Source organism: Centruroides sculpturatus, unplaced genomic scaffold (assembly GCF_000671375.1).
Source record: "Centruroides sculpturatus isolate CEXI.00-Female unplaced genomic scaffold, Cexi_2.0 scaffold132, whole genome shotgun sequence".
NCBI lineage: Eukaryota > Metazoa > Arthropoda > Arachnida > Scorpiones > Buthidae > Centruroides > Centruroides sculpturatus.
This window is the reverse complement of record NW_019384471.1, coordinates 869,360-885,531: the sequence shown is the minus strand read 5'-3', so window position 1 is coordinate 885,531 and position 16,172 is coordinate 869,360. Positions and strand designations below refer to the sequence as shown.

At 32.2% G+C, this 16,172-nt stretch overlaps 3 protein-coding genes and 1 long non-coding RNA gene across 7 annotated transcripts in view; 1 reads left to right on the top strand and 3 right to left on the bottom strand.

Annotated features, from left to right (window-relative positions):
• The window catches only part of LOC111621176, a 10,489-nt gene extending 3,146 nt beyond the window's left edge, over window positions 1-7,343 (top strand). The window contains exons 1-5 of one of the 3 annotated variants that reach the window (XM_023363244.1): window positions 3,425-3,462; window positions 3,576-3,863; window positions 4,720-5,415; window positions 5,490-5,657; window positions 6,959-7,343. In XM_023363244.1, coding sequence (XP_023219012.1) covers window positions 3,834-3,863; window positions 4,720-5,415; window positions 5,490-5,657; window positions 6,959-7,099 — 1,035 coding nt within the window. In that variant the 5' untranslated portion in view covers window positions 3,425-3,462; window positions 3,576-3,833 and the 3' untranslated portion in view covers window positions 7,100-7,343. Of the gene's footprint in view, window positions 1-748; window positions 907-3,424; window positions 3,463-3,575; window positions 3,864-4,719; window positions 5,416-5,489; window positions 5,658-6,958 lie in introns of those variants that run through there. The other 2 variants (XM_023363243.1, XM_023363242.1) reach the window with 2 other exon arrangements.
• A 2,287-nt stretch (window positions 7,344-9,630) lies between these two features.
• LOC111621200 lies at window positions 9,631-10,247 on the bottom strand. Its single transcript, XR_002756023.1, has 3 exons — window positions 10,150-10,247; window positions 9,993-10,066; window positions 9,631-9,727 (listed from the first exon to the last, which is right to left on the bottom strand). It is a non-coding gene; the product is annotated as an uncharacterized LOC111621200 (long non-coding RNA).
• Window positions 10,248-10,406: 159 nt separating this feature from the next.
• LOC111621197 (transcription factor Adf-1-like) lies at window positions 10,407-11,013 on the bottom strand. Its single transcript, XM_023363277.1, has 2 exons — window positions 10,769-11,013; window positions 10,407-10,594 (listed from the first exon to the last, which is right to left on the bottom strand). The coding sequence occupies exons 1-2, from the start codon at window positions 10,911-10,913 to the stop codon at window positions 10,407-10,409; spliced, it is 333 nt and encodes a 110-aa protein (XP_023219045.1). The 5' UTR covers window positions 10,914-11,013.
• A 1,967-nt stretch (window positions 11,014-12,980) lies between these two features.
• The window catches only part of LOC111621164, a 9,227-nt gene continuing 6,035 nt past the window's right edge, over window positions 12,981-16,172 (bottom strand). For both annotated transcript variants that reach the window (XM_023363232.1, XM_023363233.1), the window contains 2 exons: window positions 15,609-15,660; window positions 12,981-15,094 (listed from right to left, as the gene is read on the bottom strand). In XM_023363232.1, the coding sequence (XP_023219000.1) occupies window positions 13,221-15,094; window positions 15,609-15,660 (1,926 nt within the window). In that variant the 3' untranslated portion in view covers window positions 12,981-13,220. The remainder of the gene's footprint in view (window positions 15,095-15,608; window positions 15,661-16,172) is intronic.

The following is a 16,172-nucleotide window of genomic DNA, read 5'->3' as shown; positions in this document are numbered from 1 at the left end:
ATATTTTATAGATTTAAGTAAAAAAAAATGTGTTTTAAGCTAATTTCTTTTACATTTTATAGCCTAATGGTCACAGTCATAGATCATTAATCTACCTTTATAAATTATTTATACTGAATTTTAATTGAATTATATTCTACGTGCTTAATTTTTTTTATATTAAAAATGCAATTATTAATATAGATTTATATATTTAATTCATGCTTTAATATTAGATTTATTATTAGATTTTTATAAAGATTTTAAAGGATAAATGTACAGTAATAAAGGAAAATAAGGCATTTATATATTAAATAACTTATAACGAATACAATGAATTATTTTTCTCGTGTTTTATATGTTATAAATCTTATTGTCTTTTATTTCTGTACGTCTATCCTTAAAATTCTTATATAAATCTAATTATAAAATGTTATAATATAACATTGAAATCTCAATTAATTATAAGGATATTATATTTAATGTGTGGCAATATATAATTTCCTTATTACTATGCTTCAATCCTTATAAAAAAAAATGCTTATAAAAGCTATTAAAACATTATTATATTATGTAATAATTAATATATAACAATATTTATGCCTTACTTCCTTATTATTGTGGGGTTTTAATCCTTAAAATCCTGTGAAATATGCTATAAAAGTTATATATATATATATATATACACACGTGTTAAAGTATAGAAAATTAACTGTAAGGATGTTATTATTCCTTAAATTTAATAAAATTTTAGGGTATAAGATTCGAAATAGTTCAAATATAGAATTAATGGGTATAAAATGGACTAAGAAAAGTAGAACGCGTAGTTTTAGAACAAACAGAGCTCTCAGGCCACTGACTCTAAAGATATTCTCTTCTGTTTCAGGATTAATTAATTCTGCCAACGTGACAGCCAACAATCAATTGGTAAGTGGATTTAACTCAATTGTTTTTCTAATCTTTTGTTCGTGACAATAGACGAATACTAGTGAAAAGAGATTTTTAATTCATACCCAAACGTTCGGTCAACAATTGCGAAAATTACGTGTTAAAACACTTAAATAGTGAGAAAATTTCGTAATTTTTCTGTTAAGTATTCATTTCCTGCGTGAGAAATCGATCTAATTTGAGAAATTATATATTTGGGATCCAATATTATGTATGTAGGGCTACTTATAACACAGAAAAGCGATATTGTAAAGGGGACTGACTTCATTATGTATAGAAGGAATATGGTAAATTTAAAGCATAACATCGTTTTTATTACAGAAAAAAATTGTTATGAATTATCAGGGTCTTTAGATATAACATACTACGAGTCATTCCTCTTCACTAAATAATGGTAAATATATAAATGTGAGGCCCTAAGCAGCTTATGCAAGTCCTGTTCTGTGAATTTATATATTACTATTTTGTGGAGGGAAAGGGTCTTTTATATAATTTAAGGCTACAACGAATTTAAATCAGGTCCTGTGTACAAAATGTACTGGTAGGAAATGATATTTAAATGCCTTGAATATTTCAGTGGGTTTTCTCCATGTAGATTGAGAGATTTGATTGTTTAGAGAAAAGTATTTAGGGAAGATTTATTGGAGAATTAACATTTTATTGGTACAAAATTTTCTCCAATTGAACCAGAGATCTTTATACATTAAAAAAAAAAAACTTGCACTCAATTTTTTTATTACACATTACTCATATAGGCTCTATAGGAAGAGTTAGTGATTTGTGAAAGTTTAAAACGGATGAACAAACAGACTACTACTGTTAAAACATAGAACTGAAAATTCGTTACAGATTACCCCTAATCTATAGAAAAAAAAGAAGGTGAATGCGTGGGAAAACACAAACTAGGAAACTCTGTGTATATATAGATTTGTAACTTTCCTTCCGTAATCTTTTAAGACCTCGACATTTTTATTCCCACGCTTAAATTGTCTCCAAAATTAGAATAATTCGTATATTAAAGGACATAAAAATTACATATAAATATACTGAAGTTCCAAACAGCTATATTGTCCCTACTAACCATGCGGGACCACATCCTTTCGAGAGCGTGCGAATGTTTTCGTATAAAGATTCGAGGTCATCCCTAAGGCATTTATAAGGATTAGTCGTTTAGAGAGCCGAATATAATTTTAGATCACAAGGTCATCTTCACGGAGTGTTTGAGTACCATCAGTAAACATGAAGTTACTACTTTTAAACACGGGAATAATCTATGTCACCGTTTCAAACACGAGAATTAATTAATAAACAAGTATAAGATTATCTGATTGCTCATTAACGGATGTAAGTGAAGATGCGATAATTTGTCTTGCATCGTAATCGCAGCTCGATCTTCTTGGCATTGAAAGTTATGTAAGGAAGATCGGTATCGATGAATCGATAAGAAATCAAACTGTAGTAACAATGTGCTATCCACGTGTATGCTAAATCACTAACTATCATTCGGTCATTTCCATTAGTCATGGTCTAATTATCGATACGATGACCAATTGAGATGGGATAGTGAAGGCAATTGTTAGTTTTTTTTTATTTTAATATTTATACATTGTATGATATAGAGTCGCGTGCGGAATAAACACACCATCAAATAGAGCGGAAATGGTTTTGAGGTGTACTTCCAAAAAAAGGTCCTTTCTATTGTGTTCCTACCTCTCATTTACATAGTTAACTTCCTTACTAACGCGTTAAAATCATCGCAATCGATATCAATGTGTATTATCTTCTTATATTTATAGACTGAGGCCTTATTCTGAATCCAATTATTATTATTTTTGAAGTTAGATAGATATTCGACAATCAATACAAAACTTTAAAAAATATATATGTATATTATTTTAGAAACAATTAGAACGTTTAGTAAGCCATTATGTAAATTCGGATGATGCTTAGTTGAGCGAAAAATTGATAGAAGCGAAGAGAGAAAATCATCCAACCAATTGATTATATTATCATAGTTATGAAGTTATTTTAATAACCATTCCTTACCTGAATAAATTAGCTAATATTTAAATTAATTTATTCATTTTTAATTATATTTTTACATCAGTAACTGCTTCTTTCTTCATCCTCATTGTTAAAAGTACCGTTACTTTCTATATATACAGCATTGATCGTATAAGGAATATGGCTACCATTTTCAAATTTTTATGATTAAAATTATGATCTGATACAAAACAAGTTATATTTAGATCAAATAAGAATGAGGAATCTTCTACATTTATTACTGCAATACGGTTTAGAAGATCTTCTAGAAGTCTTCTTCTCTTACTTTCCTTTCTTCATCCTAGACTCTTGAGTAGTATAAATATTCCAAAAAATTATATTTCGATGGTAAGAATCATTATAAATACAGCAAATTTTAAAGAATTATCATCTTTTATAATAATTTATCCATTCAATTTAAAATCTTCCTGCTATTTTTTAATCATACCCATCACGAATTCAGCCAAGCCCACAATGGGAGCGGATGATCAGGTACGTTGCTCGGCATAAAATATAATGTTTCTTACAATAATATATCTTAAAAATTATTTAAAAATATATAATTTACAAAAATCTTCACGAATTTTATTTGTTTTGTACTCCAGTGACCTTTAAAGATACATTTTTGGAGAGTCTACAGCGATCGCTATTTTAAAATCTTTAATTAGTCCATAAAAATCTCGCAATTTATCTACCAAATCTTCAAATTCTTTGCTGTTTTTTTAATTTGTTTCGAACTCCAATGGCCATTAGTGATAATGTCTGTCATACTTTGCTATGTGCCTACAACGTACTGTACCTGTTTGCACTTAGTTGCAAGGTATATTTTTTAGAAGAAAATTCCTCGTCACGCGAGCAGAAAGATGTTTTCGAATCCATCCGATCGAATCGAGGTGATTGAAAACGAATTTAAATATGCATTAAAAAAAAAAGAAAAATATATAGTTTAAGTCAGTCACGGCTGATAGTAACATTGTCTTTTCTTTTGTCTGGTTTCACATTAATATTTACGGTTACTTGGAAAAAAAATTACATTTAATGGAGGGGAGAGACGATTAATAATAAAATTGGATGTAAAAAAACTTCATTCAGCAGATAATTTTCCTTATAAAAAATTGATAATTTTTTTTTAATTAAAAGAGAATCTTTCCCTATTTTGTTTACTTGAGGACATTTTAATGATTGAAGGAAATTTGTGAGTAAATTTATACTTTTTGTAAAGGTTATCATTGCCATTGTTTACAGGCGATGGCTGCTTGGTATAAAGGAAAGTATCGCTTTTTTTTATTTTTTATTTACGTTGATGTCGTTAGAACAACGAATTTAAAATGTGACGAAACAAATTCTTTAGAGAATGATTAATAAACTTCAACAATTTCATTAAGTCTAATTAGGCTTTAATTGTTAATAAATCAATCGATATTAAGTAGCAAACTCGATCCAAAGAACCTGGGCTTACACCCAAAACAGGTGTAATTGATTTTCATCCTTCGGATTGATAGGATGGGGCAAAGTCACGTATGAACCATATACCAAGAGGGGTGCCTCCTGAGTTGGCTTTCTATAGGAAACTGGGCCGTATTTGGATGTTAGACAAGTAAATAAATGGCTTCGGCGATCCCGTGCATGCTGTCTGAATTTTTTTTCTTTATTTGAGTAGTTCTATAATATACTACTACATAAACTTTAGATTAATTTGTTTATTAATGATTTATAATATCTAAAAGTAATTGTTAATTTCTTTTATAGAGAAGTTTTAATGACGATAGCAGTTTATTCAGGAGGTTCAACTTTACGCGGAGAAGATCAAAATTCCCTATACTACCTCCAAAATTGCGTGAATTAACCACACCAGAAGTAATTACAGTTAGTAATTTCAATAAACGCGTTGGAATCTTAGATGATGATCTTAGCAATGTGTCTGTAATGGTTAAAAGTTTACCATCTTCTAATAATTCATCAAAAACTGATTTTTCTGACTTCTTCAATATATCTGCCTCAAGAAGAAGATCCACAGTACTATGGCCTCGACTTGCAACTTCAAGATATAGAGGATTCGCTTCGGTATACAAACTGACAAAAAATTCGCCCAGCTCGAATTTCTTAGTAACGTGGCAGAAGAAACCATTAACCAAAGAAGATCCCATTAACCAAACTACAACTGTGCAACCTATTTTAGAAAATTCACTAATTATTCAAAGTCCATCCGTGGTTTGGCCTTTATCACGAAGATCAATTTCTAGAAGGATATGGACCACTCACAGACCATTGATTACTACATCCGTTACACCATTGCCGAAATTATTAATGCCCAAACCGACAAGACCTGCCATTTACAGTTTAGATGGCTTCATCCCTACACCTTCCATGATTCATCTTACCACAACTTCTCCTCCGGATTACAATCTTATGATGTCATCTTCTAGAAGAAAGGAGATAAAAAAGGTCATTATATATGGATTTATATAGGAGGAATTTTTATCAATTTTCTGTTTTTAATAATTTAAACATTATTGCAGCCTCCAGCTAACGAAGGGTTTCAAAAGAAAACGAGACGATTTAGCATCGTGATGAGGAGAAAAGGAATACCAGGACGGGATTATCCTGCATATAACCACGTTCCTGCTACTCGTTTCCGTTGTGGATGGGAAAGCGGCATGTTTGCAGATCCAAAAACAGGATGTCAGGCAAGTATTTATTAATTTAGTTACATATTTTCAGTGGCTTTGACTATAAACAGCAAGTTAAAAGCCCATCTGAATTGATCTAATTTGCAGAAGTATCATATTTTTATATCTATATCTTGTAGAAAACTGCTATAACGAGAATAAAACATTTGCAAACCCCACGTCTATGAGAGCAGCTGTTGCTTCATATAATTTCAAAAATTCCTCCTATATAATTAGACTTGAATGTCACAGATTGACCTTGTAAAATTGTCATACCAGAACTACATATATACAGTCAAACCTCAAAACAATTGCCACTGATAGGAACATAAAAAATGACCTTTGTTCGGAGGTTCGGCTCTAGACAGTAACATATTAAGGATACGCCACAGGCCACACTTAATGCCCATTATAAACCTGACCTATAACGGGTCGATCAACATGGATGAGGGATGGTGAACGATGTCCTGACACGTATTACTTATGATAAATTATAGAAGTATTTTTAAATATCCAACACTGAATCATTGTAGCTATAAATTGATCCAACTCTTTATTCATGATGAATTACTACGTTGCAAAAGAGATAAGCTGTCGCAAAGGCGTTAGCTTATCGCTGCGGGGGACCCGGAATCGAATCCCGGAGGTCGAAAAAGACCAGAAAATTTTCGGGGGCGGTCTGTCCTGTATATATTAAGCTCCATCTTTCTTCTATGGCCATCTCCATTGTGGGCCTGATTGAATCTATGATGAGCATGCTGAAAAAGACTCTCTTAGTGACCACAGTGTTGAATGAAGGGGTAAACCCAGTGGCACAATTTGATGTATGTGATGAGAAGTTCCAATTACGGTTTGGTGAGGTGAGTTTTAATGAAAATCATGCTTATATATTGTTCAGGAAGGAAATAGGCCTACATATAGTTGGACAAATGTTACCAGCTCCCTCAAAATAACGAGCATCCTATGAAAAATTATAGTGTTTGATAAAAGTATAAAATTATCACAAATTCCTAGTCATAAATACGATAAGATTTACATCATTTACACATTAAAGCAAAGGGCATTTACAGTGGATTATCTATCTAAACCACAACGGTATTCAATCACTCGGGCCTTATCACTAGTGGCTCATCCCATGTACCAAATACTGATACATGTAAAAATTCGAGGCCCTAAACTATAGGTTCATAACGGGAAGCCATAAAGTAGCAGCTTGTTTAGCTAATGTAAACCTGGCCGAATTTCATGATGCAAAAAGGGCCTCTTAATCGGGGAGATTAGAAATATTTCAAAGAAATTCTAATGTCATTTTCTTTCAGGTATGGCACATGTGTCCAGGCGGTGGGAAACCTCACAGATATAGCTTTTTATGTCCTCAAGGAACCATCTTCAGCCAGAAGAGAGGAATCTGTGATTGGTGGTACAACGTTTCATGCGATGCCAAAAATTCCAATAGCTAATATATTATTACTAATTTTTTTTCTTTTACAAATAAAGTAAAGAAATGGCTCTAAAACCATACCAAAAATCCATTTTTTTGTATATGCATTTATCAAACTAACAAATCAGTATTCGGAGCCATCTTTGTAGTTTATTTATTGCTAACAGTTCTGGTTATAAACGTGATTTGCATGTTTATATTTAACCATGTTCCAGACATGTTTCTATTAATAAAAGAATATTTATCTGATGGTTTACATATAATTATTTTTTTATGTATTTCGAAAGATTAATTTATTAGTATAAAAGTTTAATCCGGGTGCTTTTATCTGATTTAATTGTTAATTTCTGCGAACGTGAACAATTCGATATTACATTACGTGACTGATCTAGAAGGCTCACGCATCCATTTTTTTTTTGGGTCAAGTGATTAAGTATAGTTAAGGCCGACCACGTGATTAAATTATCGTTCCTGTTTTTAATGTCACAGTTTCTTGTATTTTTAGCGCATTCGTATTAACTTATTATGAAACAATATGCACGTAAAGGTAACATTATACCAAAAATAATATTATTTCCGGAATAATTTACGCTTCGTTTAGTTGTTAATTTCAAAAGAAATAACGGTAAAAAAAGAATGCGACGTTTGATTGGTACGTTTGAAATTTGAACGTGCCAATGAAATGTTACTATTTCTTTTCGAAATTTATACCTATACGAGAGACAAGTGTGCTGATATTCCGGATTTAATTGAGCTACATCTACCAGAAGAGGATATAAAGCAGTTAAGAAACTATACTGAATCATTTCTAGAGACGGGTTTAACATACTTCTGAGCTGATTGTAGATATTTCGGGGGGGGGTCCGATACACCGACAGAGTCATTCTGTGAATTTTTTCCCTCAAAATTTTGTTACTTTAATAAATAGTTTTATTGAATAACTCTTGATTATATTAATATTCTTCAAAAGAATTAGTAAGTAATCATTCGGTTTATATGTCTTCAAGTGTACACAAGGCTTCTAAATCACCTTTTCTTTAAGATTCTACCGTTTATATATTTAATGGGATAAAGCAGTGCAACACCACAACGATCTGCCAAGTAGGAGCGCTTCCCAGTATTAGTTTTTATGGAAAACTGGTCAATTTTTAGGTGTTAGACACGTGAAGAAAACTTAGAAAACTCAATTTCCTTGATTAGACGCGAATTCGCGACTAGTGTTCAGTGGTTAATTCACTCAAACACTGGTGGATCTTGGATCCTTTAAGGACGAATTTTAGATTTGTGATCTTAAGCTATAACATATTTCACGGCCGGTTGGACAAAACGGTTAAAAGTGTGAGGTAAAAGGCGAGATCTATAGGGGATTAGTGGGAAAAGTCTGTTAAACTTTTTAGCAACTTCGTGAGAGTCTTCTGCATCGAAATAACTTGAATTTGTTCTTCCTTATTCCACATCTGTTAAAGAATAAACATCAACTCTTATGGATAGAACACTCTGTTGAATAAGATACCATTGAAACATTGGCACTTTTTCTGTTTAGGAGGTACACTTTATAATTGACTAATTCACTAATATTTGATTACTTTTTGTTAATAATATCGTTAAAGATTAATTTAAAGGCGAATTCTTAACAATAAAAGTCATTTAACACGAAATGAGTGATAAAATCAAATCAACTTGTTTTTATTCATATAAATGCATGGGAAATCCAGGATCAAATCTGACCCTGGATGTATTTATGAGTACAAAAATTCACTTACTTGTTAGAACGCATCTTCTTCAGTTGCAATTGTTTTAATAATTGAAAGGTTCCTGTATAAAAGACGATAAGTGCCATTATAAAAAGATGGTAAGTGCCACAATGAAAAGATGATAAGTGCCACAATGTAAAGATGGTAAGTGCCACAATGAAAAGATGGTAAGTGCCACAATGAAAAGATGATAAGTGCCACAATGTAAAGATGGTAAGTGCCACAATGAAAAGATGGTAAGTGCCACAATGAAAAGATGATAAGTGCCACAATGTANAATAAAAACTCCGCGAAGCGGGTTCTTGCAGCTAGATTCTAGATTACTTAGAAAAACAGTCTTTTATATATAAAAAAACAAAAACTATATTACATACAAATGTACGAAGAAATAAAAACCCAGCGAAGCGGGTCATTGCAGCTAGTAAACAATAAAAAGATATGAATAAAATGAACAAAACACAAATCATTTCCGTATTAATTGCATGTGTTTGGAACCGGAATTCACTAAAATACAATAGACCCCCCTATAACTGTAGATAATTCCGTGTTATATGAATTCCATGTTGTACGAGTCACTTAGATTTTACAAATACGTGTGCCGGGCTGTGAACTGTATTTGTAAAATTTAAGTGACTCGTACAACAACATGGAATTCATATAACACGGAATTATCTACAGTGTTATAGAGGATGTCTACTGTATAAACTTTTAAAGGCCATGCACGAATCTTACATGATTTTGTATTTTATAATTCTACATCACAATTGAAGAATTAATTAATAAAACATAATACCTGATAATTATCAACGTTTCCTTGAAACAATCCAGTACTATTAGATCTGTTCATACTCGCAGGAACCCTAGAGCTTTCTCCTATTTGGCTGAAAAACTTTCTGTAACAAAATAATATTTCGTTTCTTTAAATACCAGTCGACCTCCCTATAACATTGTTGATAATTCCGTTTTATATGAATTCCATGCTGTACGAGTCACTTAGATTTTACAAATACGTGAGCCATTCACAGCCCGGCACATGTACTTGTAAAATTTAAATGACTCATACAACATGAAATTCATATAAAACGGAATTATCAACAGTGTTATAGAGGGGTCGACATATTGTTTTAAAATATTAAAAATAAAAAAACATTATCTTACTGAATTTCTACGCTATCGAAAAATGCCGGTGCCGAATTTCTATTAGCGCGATGCATTTCTTTCGTTGCAAATTCCTGTAATAAAATATTAGACTATTACATATGTATGCATGCATATGTTAAAAGAATTATGTAGAGAATATAAATTATTTTTTTACTTTAATCTTTTCTCTATAGTAATTTGATGAAATACGCAACGCGGAATCAAATTCGTGGCCATCGTTTGAGATGTTTTCCGAATCGGAAAATAATTCCTGAAATAATGCATGAAAAACTACGTAAACGTTTATATTATTAATAAATAAATAAATTAATTGCTTTCTATTTTAAAAGAAAGACAATATGGCTCTTGTTTAGAGTAATCGTGGCCATCTTGGAGTAACGTGAAAGCCAGGATATCCCAAGACGTGGCTCATCAGTTTCTAGAGGAATGATCATACTTGAGGTTTTCGTGGTTAAGTGACGACGTTAGAAACGTCAGAATTTTACTGTATTTCCAAACTTTCTTCTTACAGGCTGTAGGATCGTTGGGATGTTGCCTTTCTTTCACTACTTTTCGGTATCGATCACGTAGATTACCCCATCTTTTTCTTAAAAATTGCTCTATAACGTAAGTAAAAAAAGACCATCCCTCACCATTAACAGATAAAACTTTTTTTTTTTTTTTTTTTTTTTTTTTATTTACTCGGTCACGCAAAACGTGATCCTTGTCACAGATGAAAGCATTTTTAAGTTTTTTTTTTTTTTTTTTTTTTTTTAAGGATTTTTCTGACTTACCTTCGATGTTCATGCGTTTCGATATCGCTTCCCACGATATCTTCTTCTTACATATATCCTTATAGTCTTCGCGGGTGGCATCGTACAAGCAAGGATACCTTTTCACTTCTTCTATCAGACACTCGTTGATGTCTCTAAATGCCATTTTATGTGTATTATTAGCGATAAACGTGAGCTTTGGATAAATGGAGCTAGAATCTAGTCAGAGCATCCCTTAGTGGAAGTGAACCGACCCGTTTGGTGGTGACCCGACAAAACGGATAGACGGCAGTCTGTTGTCATGACAACCGCCGGCTGGCCGTTAAAAACGTATCCGGTAGGCACACCGTGACGCCAGTTTAATACGTGTACAACAGACTAAAGTCTCCTCCGTACAGCGGTTACTTTTTTTATGCACGAAATTAATATGAAATATTATCGATTTTTAAATCATTAAATATTCATTATACTGTATATATAATTTTCTACTTGTAAATTTAATTACTTGAACGGGAGGCAAATTAAATACACTTCAAAAAATCAATAAGTTTTCTTTTTAATTTGTAAAAAAAAAATAAATTAATTATATATTTTATCGATTAAAATCTGTTAATTAATTGTAAAAATACTCGATTTAAATACGTCTTCGTTCGAGCTGATCGATAAATTATACTTAAACTATTTATTATTATTATTATTATTATTTTCTGTTTATGGTGCGTTACAGACTCGCGGGGCCTTGGCGAATTCGAATTAGGGGGCCCCACGTACAGAGTTGACATTAGGGGAAATGTTTTTTTATTTATTTAAGAAAGATTTGTTTGGGGCCTCCTGTTAGAAGGGGCCCCAAACAATTGCCCTATTTTGCACGTAAGATAACGCGCCACTGTTTGAACGAATGGAATACGTAGAATGTTTCTTTATCAATTAATAAAAAACGGCTTTAATTTCTTTTAAAGTTCTTATTATTTTGTTAGTAAAAATAACGTTAATTTATAGAGTGGAAACAGGAAGGGCCTCTAAAGTTTTCTTCCAGATCAATGAAGATCTCTAGCTCCCCTCTCGACTGTCCTGTTTGTAAGTTATGCTGCCGACGTACTGGAGGAGTGAAATATAGAATACAATGCAGTATATTACAGTATAATAATCACAATATATTATATTCAATACATGTATATTATATACAAGGTCTTTCGTATGTTGCGTGGAGGCCCCGAGTACACCTTTTTGAGACACTCATTATATTAATTTCGAAGGAAGTGAGTGTTAGGCTCTTTTAAATATGATTTCTTGGTCAAATGGCCTAGCATACTTATAAGGGAGTTTGGTATTATTCTACATAGGGTTGCTGAATCTCCGTTACAGTTAACTGATACGAGGAACGAAATGAACTTCGACCCAGTCAAAAGTGAACTATGACCTCGAAAAAGCTTAATTTTGAAGGTATGGATGCGTTTTATAAAAAAATGTAAGTTCTAATAACGATTGCAATTTGCCAACAGTAGTACTTCCGGATGACCGAGGTAGAAGAGGCATTGTCCTGCCATTCCGAAAAGCCTGGTTTCCAGATCGGGTCAAGAACCTCGGGAATTTTTCGCGAGATATATCCTTCATCATCTGGTCTCCATAGTGGAGGCGTATTAGATCTCAGAAGGAGTACAAAGAGGCCCTCTTACTGCCTCCAGGGAAAAAGTCTGGGGAAAAAATATTTAAATTGTATAATTGTCATATTATAATTATGTGGATTCAGTAGCGTAACTAGAACCGATATCAGGGGGTCCGAATTAGAACGTGCAAACTTACATTCACTATGAATGAGGCGTACAATCTTCTTCCATGGCGCTAGAGTACTGTACATACATGTGTATTAGTACATTTGTTACATTAAAATCTTTCTCTTGTTTACTTGACTTTTATTTATTACAAAGGTAAGGGGGCCCCTTTAACTATCTTGTTACGCTACTATAAGGACGATTAATTCATAAAAAATGCTTTAGTATGTACGTAGAATGCTTAAAACTGTGTACGAATATACATAAAAATACATTTATTACATCACTTCTCAATAAATATATGGGTAATTTAATTCTTACATTAAAAAAAAAGTCTTTTTACAATATTAAATTGAGCAGAATGGTTTTATTTCCTGAAAATAATAAAAAATTAAAAGTACGAATTGATTCATAGCAGCGTTGTAGAGCAATTTTTTAATCTACAAAATTTCTCCTTTTTATCTTTTTTTTTCATGGATTAACATTGTAATTTAAAAATGTCCATCATACATTACACAATGGCCACATTCCTCCATCTTTGAGATCTTTGCCCATGATCTTATGAGATGATGGACTTCGACTTAAAGCATCTCAATCTCAACCCATTGATATTAATGTAATGTACTTCAGTTTGTTCGGTTAATTGATTAAAATTAAATAGACCCTATCATGCATTTAATGTGGTTATTGATTACTCCCATTTAATTGTTTGAAACTTCAATATTTTGATGGAAATTAATGTATTCCTGTAGAATTTCATATTGCTCGTTGGTAATCAAGAATACATTTCCTTGCTCGAGTTTCAATCCAGTACAATTCTCCATCCCTTCGACACTAAATTTCGAATCCTCTTCTTCGAAAATTTCATTAAATTTCCAAATTTTAACAAAAGGAAAGTACATTTCGAAGAAATTCACACCGTTCACAAGAATTTCACACTTCTCCATTTTTATACGCGTTAATAAATCAATGATTAATTTCGCGTGTTCTCGAATATCAGAAAAGTAATTTGCTAACGAGTATTTGCTGCTTACCATTACGTAAACATAAATTTGTAAATTTTCATTACATTTGTAACTTTTGAGGATATTTGTTAAATGATCCCTCATCTCTTCGTATTCGGACCATAATTCGGGCAGGGTTAGAAATATCTTATTGACTTTAGAATTATTTAAAAATTCTAAAAATTGCCCATTAGAATACACGGAGAATCTCAAATGTATTTTAGAACAGAATTTATTCCACGTGTCTTCGTTTCTCATTTCTTTCTGAGCTTTTTGTAGAAACGATGCTTCGAATCCATTATAAAGTGGATAATCTATCCACGAATCTAAAATTTCACATTCGTCAATCAATCCACACGTAAATAAAAATATATTCTTATCGAAAATAGATTTAACTAACAAGTCTAATGTCAATTGCTTGTCAGAGGAGATGTATAGAGAAGACAGGAACTGAAAGAGTGCTTTGTGTACGGGTTCGTAAATCGTTATTTCTTGTCCTTCAAAAGTTGAATGGGAATACGTTAAGATACCAAATCCTAAAATCGCTTCGTATTCATCCTTATTGGGAAATTCTTCTTCTAGCTTGCTAGATTCCAATGGTTCGTTAAAGAATAAACAATTCCACGCAAGTTTACCCAATCTAACCAGCAGATTCTCACCTAAGAAATGTTTACCAATTTCCAAAATTGTATTACCTTCTTTCTTTCTGATGTATCTGTAAATAAGATGAGAGAATAACCAGATAAATAAGTCTGTTTTTCTTTCCAATTTCAATATTGATCTCTCCCAGTGTAGGCAACACAACATATGCAGCAACAAAGGGCATTCAGCTAATCCGAGAAGAGAATGATTCTCTTCTATAAGATTTAACAGACTTTTAACATGTTCTTCGTTATTTCCAGTTAAAGCTAAATTAAACATTTCAATATATTTTTTCTGATTTTCTTTAGAGAAACCTTCTATTGATACACATTCATCCATATATTCTCTTATATCTCCTACAGCGTGGGGATGACTCGTTATAATAATTGTAATATTTCGAGAAATGAGGAGGGAATCGTTTGTAATAAATTGTATAACGGAATCTTTGTTATAAACTTCATCGTAGCCGTCTAATATAATCAGAAAATTCAAATTGCTTCTATGCTTCGACGTGGTCACTATCTCTTTCTCTGATTCATCTAGTGTTGTATCTATAATGGCATCCAGCACGGCTTTATCATTTAGCGTATTCAGATTAATTACAATGACAATATCGAAGTGCTTCAAATATCCTGAACGTTCTTCAGAAGCCCAGTCGTAAGCTAATTTCTTGCAAAGTGTTGTTTTACCGAAACCGGGTCCACCTATAACTAAAATTATCTGACGTCCCGTTTTCGTCAAGATGTCTTTCAACTGAACAGTTTCTTTCTTCTTTCTTCCACATAAATCAGCATTTTTGAAATGAAATTTTATCAAATATTGATTAAGTGGAAAGTCGTAACCTTTTCCTTCCCAAACGTAAGATCTCATGTCTACATTCTTAGTCAGATAATAACTGTTTAATCTTTCCTTGCATTTTAAAAATATCTCTAGAAGGAAAGAGTAAATTTCAAATAATTAGATAGTAATTATATTATTTTATTGTTTTATAAATAGTGAGTGACCGTAATTGAAGAATCCCTATTCAGCTTCCTGAAGAGACAGCACATTGCCCCTTCCCTTTAAGGTCCTGGTTACCATTGCCACATCAACAGCGTTCCTCTTGTCTTTATAGAGATATTTGCAGTCCAAATACAAATCCAATTAGTACCAAAACTCACCACTATGGCACTTTTAGCACCATAGCGATACAGGTAATACTGCTGTATTCTAAAGATATAAATGCTCAATGTGTGATGCTGTCAAATTTATAACATTTTCTCGATAAACCACACTTTAAGTGTTCCATAATCAAAAATTACATACATTAAGATCACACGGCTTGGTGCTTTAAACCATAAATGCCATCGTACCAAATTCGGTTGCATTTGTATTGCTAAATATCTTTGTACACAGCGTCGAATAGGGATACTTTAATTTTGATCACCCGATATTTACACTTACGTTGCTTAAGCTCTTCTTGCGATTTTTCACGTGAATCATAAAATATGCTGGACTGTCAATTAAATAAGAATTAATTATTTTATTTTGCAGAAGCACGTATAAGATTTATAATTAACTTTAATCAGTATAATAAATAAGTTTATCATTTAATTTTATTATTGATTACAGTATACTAATCCCTATACAGTAGTCAAGAATTTGGGAGAAGTGAGATGATCATTATGATATAAGGTTGATCAGAATGACTAGATTAATCATAGCAGCAATTTGTGTGGCTCCCATTTTTTCTTAATCTATATCTATATATACATATAAAAATGGAGATGTATGTCCCTATATTTCACTTTTCCGCCAAAACTACACATCGCACGTGAATGGTGTTTGTATGTGGTAGTAGCCCCAAGTCTCCATTCGTGCATCAGGGTGGTTGCGTCTCGATAGCTATAAGGGTGCGGGAGATATGAGGCTGAAAGTGGTTGAAATTCGAACATAAAATTCGAATATTGGTTCTATTATAGAACGATTGTAAACGTTCCAGAAACGTTGAAAATAGTTCGTTTGACT

What these genes read in the sequence shown, in the direction of transcription:
- LOC111621197 (XM_023363277.1), bottom strand. Translation starts at nt 10,913, where the DNA reads ATGGCATTTAGAGACATCAACGAGTGTCTGATAGAAGAAGTGAAAAGG. An exon ending in GAAACGCATGAACATCGAAG is followed by an intron (nt 10,595 to 10,768) that starts GTAAGTCAGAAA and finishes CTTACGTTATAG; the next exon opens with AGCAATTTTTAAGAAAAAGA.